At 40.6% G+C, this 13346-nt stretch overlaps 1 protein-coding gene across 1 annotated transcript in view; it reads left to right on the top strand.

The window, feature by feature from the left end:
* The first annotated feature begins 744 nt into the window (after nt 1-744).
* Nucleotides 745-13346, top strand: part of LOC121943513 (protocadherin-16-like) — a 93782-nt gene continuing 81180 nt past the window's right edge. The window contains exons 1-2 of the mRNA XM_042487034.2: nt 745-1146; nt 7669-9489. Coding sequence (XP_042342968.2) covers nt 7690-9489 — 1800 coding nt within the window. The 5' untranslated portion in view covers nt 745-1146; nt 7669-7689. The remainder of the gene's footprint in view (nt 1147-7668; nt 9490-13346) is intronic.

The raw sequence follows: 13346 nt of genomic DNA, 5'->3' as shown, positions 1-13346 counted from the left end.
CTAGGCAGTTATTTAAATCCAAACTGGAATTCACCTTCAATCTCATAATTTATGTCAAAAAGCAGTGCTGCTGTTCTCTTTGGTAGAGTTATTCCAAAAGAATAAGATAAAATAAGATGAGATAAGAAGTTAAGATGTTAAGATAAGATAAGATAAGATAACCCTTTATAAGTCGCACAATGGGGAAATTTGCATTTTGCAGCAGCAGCAGGGTGTGTACAAGATAAGCAAGCAAAAGAACAATATAACTAGTAAAAAAAAAAACAAAGGTGCAATGGTAGGAAACAAGGTGCAAAGTCAACAGTTAAAAATATTTACATCAATTGCACATGGAAGATAATTGCACTTGGGAAAAATTGCCCTTTAGAATTAGAAAAAAAAAGAACAAAACATTTTCAAAACATAAAATGTAGGCTACATATGTTTTCCCAATAAAAATATGTGGCGCTCAACATTTCAGACCTCAACTCAACCTCAACCTAGTCTAAAACAGAAATGTGTTGCCATATTGCATTTTGCCACAGCAAACTATCTCAAATAGATAGTCTCAAAACTTCTTAAACTGTGAATCAGTGCAAGCATTGTTCCTGATTTACACTTCCCTTTTGCATAGGATGGTGGCACCAAAGTTCAGCAATAACCTGGCCTGCCTCTCTGCAGTCGGTGAGGCTCCTTGTGGCAGCCACAGCAGCAGCAGCAGCAGCACTAAAGAAGAGAGGAGCAGGAGGTTGCACTCCGTCACGTGTTGAATAAATTAGATTTGGAGAGGGACGTCCACCGCTCTGCTCTGCCCCACACTGTTTGCTTTCAGTCGGCGTGCTGCAGCAGTGTGTCTGCGACCAGACTAAAACAAAGTGGATGCCGTTGAGTCGATAACGTCCACCTGAAAAGGACGACAGTAAAGTTTTACAAGGCACAAGTTTGACTTTGAATCTTGTCGTCTGGGAAGAACTTTGAAAGAGCAAAACAGGGATTTAGCAAGAAACAAATTGCGTGCAACGAGGGAGAATCTCTACTGGCAAAGGATACAAGTCCTGAAATGGATTTAACTGTCACTTTGGACTTGATACGGGAGTACTAAGAAGAGTCTGGATATCTGGAAACTCGGCTTATCTTCTTTTATACGCAGCAGAGCAACAGATGAATGTGAGTATCCATCACAGCAGGTCACACATCTCCTCGCTCCTCTTGTAATCTGAAGCGATCAACTTTTCCATCAATGCAGTTCATCGAAAACACACTTTTTCTTTCTCTTGTTCTCACACTTGAAAACTCACTCGCTGATCCCCTGCCTGCAGTAGGTACTTTCTAGTGGAAGCTAATAAAAAACTCATACGTGACTTTGGACGTTTTCCTATTTTTGCAGACCGGTTTCCAGCTCTTTCATTTTTAAACCTTTATGTAGCGGCACAGTGATGCACCCTCGCATCTTTACTTTTAAAAGACACTAATTCATTTAAAGTCTGTTTCAGAGTTGCTTGAAAGAAACAGCCCCCAAAATATCCCTATAGATTATTTCTGCAACATTCAGGGACATATGGTGTGCTAGTTTTTTTTTTTTCTTCATCTTTTACATGCAAACTGTCATACAGAAATGATGTTATCTGAGTCATAGCATGCAATGTTCTTTGTGTATTAAACAGAATTTTTGTGTAGGTAACATTGCACAGTGCATGCCAAGCTTGCGTGCACATTTTGAACAGCAGCCAAATATTTTAACTGCATGTCAGGTCGCACTTTTTAAAACCCCCTCTGAGACATTCCTCTCAAATTGGTCAACCTATGGAGTTATTTCATTGTCCTCCGAGTGCTGCCGCTGAGCCTTTGTGCCTCCCTCTTCCTTCACTGGAACGCATACCAAATGATTACCCACATGTCGGCACAGTTATTGTGGTGGCAGCCTTGTGTTCATTGACCGTGAAAAGGTGTTTCTTTCCCTCAATTAATAAATTAATTAAGTCTCCACTGGGTTCCATCACCGCGCACTTTAGTTGTGAGTGTGATGGTTGCCATGGTGCAGCTGTGTAATTATGCTGCCTTTTTTTTGACTTTAGACAAGACCAGTGCAGGCTCCTCCTTTCTTTTTTACTCCCCACCAGCCGTCAGTTTGAGTCGGATGGCGGAGTCCTGCTTTTGGTTAAAGTGGTGTTGTTTAGTTCGCAGGAGGGATGCACTATATTGAAATTGTTGCCGATATATAACAACTCATTTGGTCAATAACCGATACTAATATCGATATATCCACTTTTTGGGGAAAATTATGAAACTTCCCTCCCCAAATTTTCTGACTGAATATACCTCCTTATTTGTATGCCTGTACGGAGTTTATCTATATTTTTAGATGTATCTTCATTTATATACTTACTTATTTTATCAACTAAATTTTAGAGATGCATGCATGCATGTCATCTGTAATGGCGAATAATGAATCGAAAATTAAATATCAGTAATGGCCAACATGCTGATTTCTGCCGATATTAGATATTATTAATGTATTATTATAAGATATTATTAGATGTTATTTAGGTTTTTTTTTATTGAAAAAAGTCAAGTTGAAGTCAAGTTTACTTATTTTGCAAAATGAATGAATATTACATGCATTGAATAGCATTGTCTCCATCTGCTGGCTGGCCATTACAATAAAAGTATGCACAACATGATGCTAATGCAACAACAGAATACTACAGACTACAGACTTAATCATTAAAATTGGGCGGGGAAAAAAATGTTGATATATCGTAAATGTCGTATTGGTTATCATCTGAATGAGTTTTATACATTGGCATATTGGATATCAGCAAAAATCCAATATTTCTTTCAGAAATGTTTTGTTACCTGTGCTGTACAATATATTTTGTACTTGTTCACTTTGAATATGTATATATTTAAAAAAAAAAAGAAAAGAAAAAAGGATTTGTCTTAATGGCAGAAAGCAGCATGTTTGCCAATTCCGATAATTCATTTTAAAGCCAATATCAGCTGATACCAATGATTTGCCGATTTTATCGTGCATCCCTAGTTAGGAGATGCCAGTTACATTGTTGCTGCCAGTCTAATGAATACTTAAAATAACCTGAGGCTGACCAGACCCTAACCATATCCATCCCACTAAAGCCTTTTTGAATTTTATTGTCATCCATCCACCCATCTATCTATTATCTATCCATATGCTTAGTTTTGGGGCAATTGCCATCAGTTTATTTGTTGATGTATCGCCTGTTTTAAACACTATTTAATTAAGTATGACATTTTAAAGACTAAGGTTAAGTCAGAAATTATAATTCACAGAGAAAATAAACAAAAAAGCAGCACTGATGGATAAAACCACCATACTTTGGACCTCCACAGCTTTTATTACAATCCAAGGATTATGTCATAAACCCTTGGTGCAGTGCATGAAGTAATCACTTTACTAGTCTTGTCTTTGTAGCTTGCATATGCTATTGATGAAGCTAGTGTTCCAGACTCCTAAAAAGGAATGAAAAACACAAGATATGTTTTTCCCAGGACGGCCACACCAGCACCACCCAGAGAGTTTCTTGCTGCCTTACATTTCTGAAAATTCCCTGGCTGCAGTTACTGCGGTTTGACTCATCTTCTTGCAGTGTCGTCATCATAATATAAGTCAAGTGTACGTCAACCATGGCGTTTGAGGGTGTTGTGCCAGAACGCTATCACCTCTGGAGATTGTTTTCTCATTTGTGACCAGCCTCTGGTGCCAAAAATAAATTATTTACATCTATGCTTGAGCAGGAAACTTAAACATGTTTTAAATCCCACCTGTTTAGAAATATTTAAGTGCAGGTCCACATAAGAGGTTAACTTTGACCTTAGTTTCAGTAATCATGTCCAAACTCTCCTTGCACCCCTGCTACTGTAACTCAATGCACATGTGTTTTTAATGATGCAACCACTAGTGCCCCCAATGCAATATCAGATGGTGTCATCTTCAAAGACATAAGGTGTGTGTTGTTTTATCCAGAACATCTTACACAAACAGCTGAACCAACCCATGCTGCTTGTGCTGTGGGAAAGAGATAATCCTTCTTGTCTGGGACACACAAAAACTTTGCCTCATCGTTAAAAAAGTAGCTGTGTGTTTTCCAAATACCGTGCTTGTTATGGCCAGGAAGTGCATGTGTATCTGAGGCCTGTGATGGCTTTCCCTGGCCTTTTTTCATGCCGAGGGGACTGACGTTTTAAAGACTAATGCAGGGCACAGAGACGCTGCACTTGTGAGAGGCAACAGTCTGGCAAACATTCAGGGCTTTTTATTTTGCTTTGTGCTCAGCCTGTCATCCTCATGTCCAGTCAATCTACAGTTCTGTCTGTGGTTTTCATTATGGCTCCATTGAGCCTCAGGCAGCCTGGCATGTTCTCGAAACCTCAGAAGTTTTCTTTGAGTTAACTGGAATCATGACATGGAATTAGAAGCTCATTTCATATAGCCTGTCGCTACAGTTGTCCCTCTTGGCCTGGTGGTGAAAATGATTTGGTTGTGTTAATTAAAGTATTGCAGCTGTACTACTGTATTTGGAGTCATGATTTTTGATGAACTGTGATAGATGTTACCCATCATCTGGGCTGCATTTCTTAAGATTAGAAATTCTGGTTAGATCAGGAAAGCATCTGATTTAATTCACATGAGGCTATCTCAAATATCATGTATGATTATAGTTCATGATTTAAGCTTAGGATAAGTATTTGATGATTATTCAATATCCTTAAGATATGTCTTCACAGATGAAATGATATAACTTGGCCAGTTTCATCTGTGGCAAATCTACTGTATTAACGATGATGTATCTTTTTCTCTACATAGTTGAATCATCATAACATTTCATGAGAGGTTTGGCATCCCTCTGTGTAATGTAGGTATTGGCTCATGGAGGAAGACAGCAGTGTTTGTTCAGATGTATTGTCTATTTTAGGTTTTGCCAAACCAAAGGCCTGCTTGTCTTGATCTTGTAGTGAAAGAAAGACAAATAGTACTCCTCAGATTTGAGCAGTGAAAAATAAATAAGCAAATGAATTTTCAGCAATCGTGAAAAATGAATATTGACACATTATGCCAAACGTGATCTAGACCACAGTGGAGAGGTAGAAAATGCGGTCCCGATGGGCTCGGCATTCACTGCTGCCAGGGATTTTGATGCTGATTCCAGTCATGCTAGCGAAGTGCCCAGAATGATATTCAAACAGAGGTTTCATTCAACATGTAAATCCTGGAAACCTTGGATACGTTTGGTTGACTTGGTTTATAGCATTCAAAAGAAAGTGGGTCAGTGCTATAGTTATTGCTAACAAAGGGATGTACATGCTTTATTATGCACAGGTTGTAGAAAAAAAACCTTAATGGAGCTTTTACAATTGTGCAGATAAAATATTATTGTAGCCCTGCTGCAGGTACATGAGGGTTAATACTTCAGCAGTTGCATCATCTTAACAAAACTTTAACTACCAGCAGGAGGGACTCTCTATGATCTAGGACAATGATGCAAGGAAAACATCTGAATCCAAGCCACAATAGGATTGGCTTACGGAATGCAACAGCTTTTAACCATCAGCAGCTATTTTGAATTGTTTTTTCCGGATTGCTTTCCGTGAAGCCTGCACGAATAGGTTGTTACCTTTCTTATCCTGGCTGCTAACTGCCACACTCTTTCAGACATGAAACTCTCAGTGGTGAAGCCCTGGGTGGGTGACAGTATTTGTCATATATTTGGTGCACATCTTAGCTTCAAAGTGCTGACTTTTTTCTTTAACTTACTGAATCTTTTAAAACCATATGTCCTTCTTAGCCTGGTATTGTGCAATTAGCCTACCCGACTATGTCTGCTATATCCATTAGGCTGTTCTGCTCTGCAGAGGTCTTCCACTGTAGCTCAACCAGAGAGTGCATTATTTCAGTTGTGGCATTTGGACAAAGATTCTGGCCTTGAAAAGCTATCGTTTGTGCTTTGGAGAAAGCTTTTTAAAAGCGCATCCCCAGTGTTGCCGTAAAGTAAATCAATGCTGAGACTTAAAAGTTCAAGTGCTGTTAAGACTTTGAGGCTGTCATGGATGTGCTTATGTTTAAGCCAAGAACAGCACTCACAGAGCAACCCAAAGTATGTAATGGTAAATTTGTAATGCTCCTGTCAATTGCAATTGTTATAATCTTTAAGAATTAGAAATGAATGCAGCGAATCAATTCAGAATTCATTGTTATTCCTAAACTGTTAACTTATCTTGAACTTGAAAATATGTAACAGCATTGATTTACATGTAAAAATTCACAAGTAATGCCGTGAGGTTTCTCACTACTCACACTGAATTGAATTCAGACCAATTAATTAGTTAGCGTCGGTGTAGTGGGCTCTGAGTCACAGCAGACTGAAATTAGCCCCGCGATCTTGTGTGCTTATGGCCAACCTCCAGCAGCCCTCAATTACAATGCTGCAGAGCCAGAAAAAGGGGAGAGAGGTAGACTGCATGGAGCCCTTCAACTCTGCTGTACTGCTCTGTCACTCAAACACACTGTCACCACCGCGGCTGAAACAGATCGCAACACCACGTTCAGGGACTCATGGGAGGCATTTAGTGCACGCACGCACACACACACACACACACACACACACACACACACACACACACACAAGTTATGTGAATGTTGCAAGTATCAGTTGCACCACTGGGGGGAGCCTTGAAGAACTTTCAATAGCTCTTTTGAGCTCCTCAAAATACAGTATAATGTGCCTCTGTATATATTTCCTTCAAATTAAAGCTGGATTTACTTCTCAAACAAGTCAAAGTAGTTATAAATTACACGAGTTTAGACAGAACCACAGACAATTGGAAGCGGCTCTCTTTATTTAATGAAAAAGACACAATAATTTTCTGTGTGCCAGACACTTAGTGGTTTTGGATTATTCTGCAGATGGTGACAGTCTTGTTGAATAATTTCCACATTGCTACAATGTGTCTCTCAGTCTCAATTACAGATCCAATGCAGTGGTGTAGGTCCATTGCCAGAGTTTGCCTATTGTTTATGCAAGGAATTCTGACACCCTTGCTACTTTTTGAATATCAATATTGAAATATCTCTCCCCTTGATTTAACACTTTATTATTGAAATTGATTCTCGGAAGTATTGAAAGAAAGATATGTTTGCTTGGGGAGAGTTATATATTTTAAATGGTTCTTGGATGAATTTTTCCAAACTGCTCACTCCATGAGAGCTAAATGTGGCAGCACACATAAATATTAAATCCACTTAGATGAGAGGGTAGTGCTGCTACGGTCGACACACTCGGTAGCAGTTTTTGCATCGTTTTAATTCGAGTTGAATTGCCACAGCCAAAGACTCCCTGTCTGAGGTAGTATGCTGCGGCCTGTGGCTTTGATGTTTCTTTAGCAAAGGAGAGTTTTCTGGTATGTAGGAGGAACAAGGTGTTGACTTATTAGGTGAACGAAGAAGTGTAGGAAAATGTTATGTGCAGGGTGTATTGTATGTGCCATGGTTGGGATCAGAGCACATAAAACATATGAGGAAGTGTTTAAGGCGTATACTTATTATTCTTAAACTAACTTAATCTGTATTTCAATGCAGGAATAATACATCTTTTTTAGTTCCTGCTGTTGTGAGGTTTTGACATTGCTAAGCTTTTCCTCTTTGTGTGTCTTCAGGTTTAAAAAGAAGGAGCCAAAATGAAGACAGCTGCCAAGGGTTTTGGGAAGTCTATAATGGACCCTTTGCGCCGTGAGGGCTGGTGGAACAGAAGGATAGTGCTAATGGTGTATGTGGCCTTGGAGCTTGTAACAGTCCATTCACCTGTGGTCCTGGGGACCCTTGAGCTACAGCTAGATGAGGAACAGCCTGCAGGCACAATTGTAGGTGACATCAGTGCGGGACTGCCTCCCGGCATCATAGCATCCCTGTACTTCATCTCTGACCATGAGGGCACAGGCGTGGGCAGTGATTTGGACATAGATGAGAGCACGGGCATTATTAAAACTGCTAAAGTTCTGGACAGGGAACTGAGGGATAGATACAACTTCATTGCAGTCACCATGACAGGTGTGACTGTGGAGGTGACCATCAAGGTTAATGACATAAATGACCATGCCCCGATGTTCCCAAGAAAACGAGCCATGTTTAAAATCCCTGAGCAGACGGCTATCGGCACCAAGTTTCCTCTTGAACCAGCTGTTGATGCTGATAAAGGCCAGCTTACAACACAGGGCTACCTTATCAAGGACGGAAATGTTGGCCAAGCGTTCACTTTAGAGACCCGCAGGGGAAGCAATGAGGTTCTTTATCTTGACTTGGTGGTCAACGCCATTCTAGACAGAGAAAAACGATCCACCTATACTTTATCTTTAGAGGCCTTTGATGGTGGTTCCCCCAAAAGGACTGATCAGATCACATTAGATATTACTGTACAAGACATTAATGACAACGCTCCCATTTTCAACCAGAGCCGCTACCATGCCATAATATCTGAGAACCTCCAGCCAGGAAGCAACATCCTGCAGGTGTTTGCCACAGACGCTGATGAAGGAGACAATGGAATGGTGCTGTATGAAATCAACAGACGACAAAGCGACCCTGACCGCTACTTTGTCATTGACTCTCGCAATGGCATCATTACGCTCAACAAGCCGCTGGACTTTGAGATGAGGAGAGTCCATGAGCTAGTGGTTCAGGCGCAAGACAATGCGACCCAGCCGGAGGTGACCAATGCCTTCGTCACCATCCACGTCAGAGACTACAACGACAACCAGCCCACCATGACCATCATATTTCTCAGTGAGGATGGATCACCTAGAATCTCAGAGGGTGCGCAGCCAGGCCAGTATGTAGCCAGGATCTCAGTCACTGACCCAGACTATGGAGAGTATGCCAACGTTAACGTGTCGTTAGAAGGAGGAGATGGAAAGTTTGCCCTGACCACTAAAGATAGCATCATCTATCTGATCTGTGTGGACCAGATTCTGGACCGGGAGGAGAGAGACACCTACGAGCTGAGGGTGATGGCAACAGACTCGGGCACTCCTCCACTCAGGGCCGAGTCCTCCTTCATAATCCATGTGATTGACATCAATGACAACCCTCCTCTATTCGACCAGCCAGTGTACAGGCAGGTGATCCCTGAAGTGGTGTTTCCTGGGAGCTTTGTGTTACAGGTGACAGCTAGAGACAAAGACCAGGGGCCCAATGGGGACATAAACTACAGCATTCTGCAAGACCAAGGTGCTTACTACAACTGGTTCAGTATAGACTCCGTTACGGGGATTATCACCACTCTCTCCCAGCTGGATTATGAAAAGAACCCCAATCCCAGTATAACTGTGGTGGCAACCGATGGAGGGAAACCACCCCTGTCATCCACTGCTGTGGTAAACATTGTTCTTCAGGATATAAATGACAATGAGCCCGTTTTTGAGAGAAACTTCTACAATGTGTCCATCAAGGAGAACACAGCTCCGGGGACCTGCATTCTGGAGGTAGGTCATTTTTTTCAGATTTGTTTCATTAAGAGTTTGTGAATTGATTGATTTTTTTGAACACACTCCCACACTCCAACACTGAGCTCATGGGAGAGTTTGAACTCAACTCGGGGGCAATGGTGAAGTGCTTAACAAATGGAAATTTATTAGATAAATAGAGGAGAAATTTGTCAGACTTTGCTGATTCCTTTCATTCCTCCTATGAAAAGTTATTTTTTAATGGTAAAACTGTTTAAATTGGACTGCCTAAGTGAGGATTTACCTGCAGTTTTAGGCCAAGATGATCTCCTCTTTGGCTGTCCTCGCCTTCACCTCTCAAAAGGTTTCCAGGGTAACAGAGGCAGTGTAAAGTCCTCTGTCAGCCCAGGCACAAAGGGGGTTTTCACATATTCACAGGCAGAGACAAATTCAGGGCTTTATTCAAAGAAATAGATGTCACTTCACTCTCAAAAGGCACCTTAATTAGGCTAGTTGAGCGTGAGAAAAAATGGCTATAGACGACAAGATGAATTAAAGTTAGGACAAATTACAGCACTGCGACAGTGACTACGGTCCTGTGTCATTAAAACATATTGTTTCTCAAGTTCTTTCTGGCGATCTTATTAAAAAGCCAGTTCTTGCTAAAGGCAACTCATCAGTTGTTTAAATAATTCAAGTGATTTCTCAAATCAGAAAGCTTTTTTTTTTCTTTTTACAAGTATAGACTTTCATACAAATTGAATTTCACAAGTGTCTGCAGAAGTATTGCATGGATCAAGGAGTTGGATGTAGAGTGCAGTCCAGACAGAGGGCTTAGCCGACGGGATCTTGGCCCAGGGTTTGGCCTTGGGAGAGGGAGGGGTGAAAGGAGACGCAGGCCTTACCGCGACTCCTGGCCTGAATGTAGAAATAGAAGCTACGAGGGCTTCTTGTGGGAGGTCCCCTAATTATAAATCACAGGGACCACAAGGATAAAGAGAAAGGGGAATGTACCGAAATTGATTATGGAATTTGGAAACTGAACCAAAGAATAATTAAAAAAATGTATGTTTTGGACAACTGTAAAGCTCTACAATCACTCTTTCCAATGCGGGTGGAAGTTCATGTTCTATAAAAACATCTGAAAAGCGTTTTTTTTTTCATACTTAGCGACGGTCAGAGTTTTGTCTTTGCTCTGCATTGCCTCAAAAAGCTTTACCTACCTGCTCTCAAGCATCTCTCTGAGCATGACATGTTTGATCAGTGGCCTCACAGGGTCCAAGTATGAAGTATTTCTTTAAAGCCACTGCTCGCTGGCCTCTCTTGAGCAGGCCTGGATGCTTCAGACGTGTGTTTGGCGGGCCATGTGAGAACAGACTGCTTTTACTCAGGGTGCCAGTTCTACATCCAAACATCTCAGCAAGACATCTGATGGCTGCTTTTTTTCTCTGCAGATGAAATCCCCAATGTTACCCTTTTTTCCATACACAATTCTATCAAAAAAAACTTTACAATAAGGGTATTGTGATCATTAATTCAAACGTTTGAAGTGGCTTGATTTATTTATTTTTGCTCTGCAGGTCACCAGCACAGCAGTTCATGATTATTTTAATGTAGTCTGGCTCCATGGTGCTGTGCTGTGCCTGTGATATTTTGTCACTCTCTGCTGTACATCATTTGCTTTATGGATGACTTTAAAATTAGATGTGGGGGGGGGGGGTGTCACTAAAAATAAAGACTTAAGCCAATTAACGGCAATCACTCTTGTATTTCAATATGCAAGATCTACTGCAAAGAAAATAGGTCATCTTTGAGGGAGGAAATCAAATACGACATGAAAAACAGCATTTTAAAAACCATAAGCTGCATTGTGGAATGTGCTTCATGAGCCACTACTAATTCTAGTCTCCATTATTAGTTTTCAAATTGTGTCAAATTACAAATTTACAAGTTTTCTGGATGACGTAGAAGTCAAATATAACTGTTACACTACAGATTCGATGCCATGAAGGAACCACAATACTAAAAATAGCATGCTATACTCCTTGCATTCATCTATGTGATCCATTTATAAGGAAAAATATTTTCTGTTGCACCCTTTTTTGTCTCAGTTTTACACTGTGGATTGCTATCATGCTATCATGCAAGAATTACACTGTAGTCTGCCAGTGTATGCTTTATTACAAATGTGTGGAGTCTTCTCAAAATAATAGAAAACAGGAAAATCATTACTTCAAGGTTATTAATTAGGTCATTGAGCATAGATGCTTTTGATCCCTAACATGGAGGAAAGAGAGTGATACAAGATGTCATTAGGGATAATGAGGCACGTCAGCCAGCCTTAATATCTCCAAATTCAGTAAAGCAAAGCCCGGTTGTCTTGGCTTCAAGAGTTATTTGCCATTTACTCTCCTTTGTGTTATTTCACTTATGAAGTAATGAAGCTTTCCAGTTGGTTATGTCAGAATGTTGCTATGGGGAATAATTTACACCTCATATCATTGTGGTTTTTGGTTGGATTGGAGTGTGTCTCCATAAAGAATTGTCCCTCTGTCTGTTTCGGGGGTCGTTCTGGCTCCAGTAGAAAGGCGAGAGGGGGTCTCCAGGCAGCTGAGGGGGAAATGAGCCCTGACAAGCGCTGGCATGAGTGGCGGAGGTGACACGAGCAGGGGGGCTTCCTCGTCTGTCTGTTGGTCTATTCCTCTCCAAATTCTTATCTGATTTCACTTCATTTCTCATTAGCTGGGTGTGAGGATAGGCCAGGCCTAATTTTTAAAGCGACCTCCCCCATGTTTGTGACAGAATGGACCGCTTGTCAGCGCTGCAGCCCCCTTTAGCAACATGAGAGGAACAGTGATTGGAGCGAGTGAAGGAGCAAACATTTTGCCTTTTTTTTCTTTCTTGAAGCTGTAAAAACAAACTTTTGTGTCTATCAGTTCCTTTACCGCCCAAATTGCTTCCTGTCTCAGTGATGTCTTGGCAACTTTTTGACTAAACACATCACTTCCCTTGAAAAAACATTGGTGATATTGTGTAGGATTGTTATGCTTTAGCTAGAATTTCTTATGAGCAACAATACTAAAAGCTTGCTAGCCTTTACTTGAGATAACTACAGATGCAGAGGCTTTTTAAGCAGTGTAACTTATAGCGCCACTCAAATGTATTCATTATTTCACTGAATTCTTTGAAAGGCAGGCTAGTTGAAAGAGATACCTCAGTGAAGTGCCACTCTGAATCACTTCTCCACTCCTGCCAACATAAAAGCAACCAGTCCATGGGGAAAAAAGAAAACTCATAATTGCCCTGGAGAGAAAGTGTGAATGATTGAAAGAAGGTATTTCTTTCATACTAGTCTTTCAGTCTTTTTTGTACTTTAGTGACCACCCACTGGTGACCACAGGCAGGTGCTAATAACACCTTGAGCCATGGTGTCTTTGAGCTGTACCTGATGAAAAAATGTGGCGTATGGTGTAATAATTTTCCTATTCCAGCAATGTTCATATTAGTCCCTGCAGTACAGTCAGGATAAATATCTGTTTTTCACTGTTTAATTGCTAGAGTTGCTTTTGTTCTGCATCCTCAGTCAACTTAGGAAAGCCTGCATTGTTGAAATACACTTTGCTCTTCACAATCTCTGCCAGTATTCTTTTGTGTGTTCAAGAATGCCTACTTTACATTCCCTGTTGAATAGACTTATCTCTTCATGTTAAAAAATGAAAGCTTATTTAGAAAGTTACTCTGACAGTGAATCGATAAAGTTGTCAAGCAGGGGCGTCAATTGGGATTTTAAGCAGAAGTAAGTTTGCTGTTGTCTGGTTTATTTAAAGATATACTATGCAGGATTATCTGGTTTGTTTAAAGATATACTTTGCTTGATTTTCTTAACAAAAATGTAC

Source organism: Plectropomus leopardus, chromosome 6 (assembly GCF_026936395.1).
Source record: "Plectropomus leopardus strain MGB_pleo_1.0 chromosome 6, ASM2693639v1, whole genome shotgun sequence".
Lineage (NCBI taxonomy): Eukaryota > Metazoa > Chordata > Actinopteri > Perciformes > Serranidae > Plectropomus > Plectropomus leopardus.
Note: the sequence above shows the minus strand (reverse complement) of the source record. Positions and strands in the feature narration are given on the sequence as shown.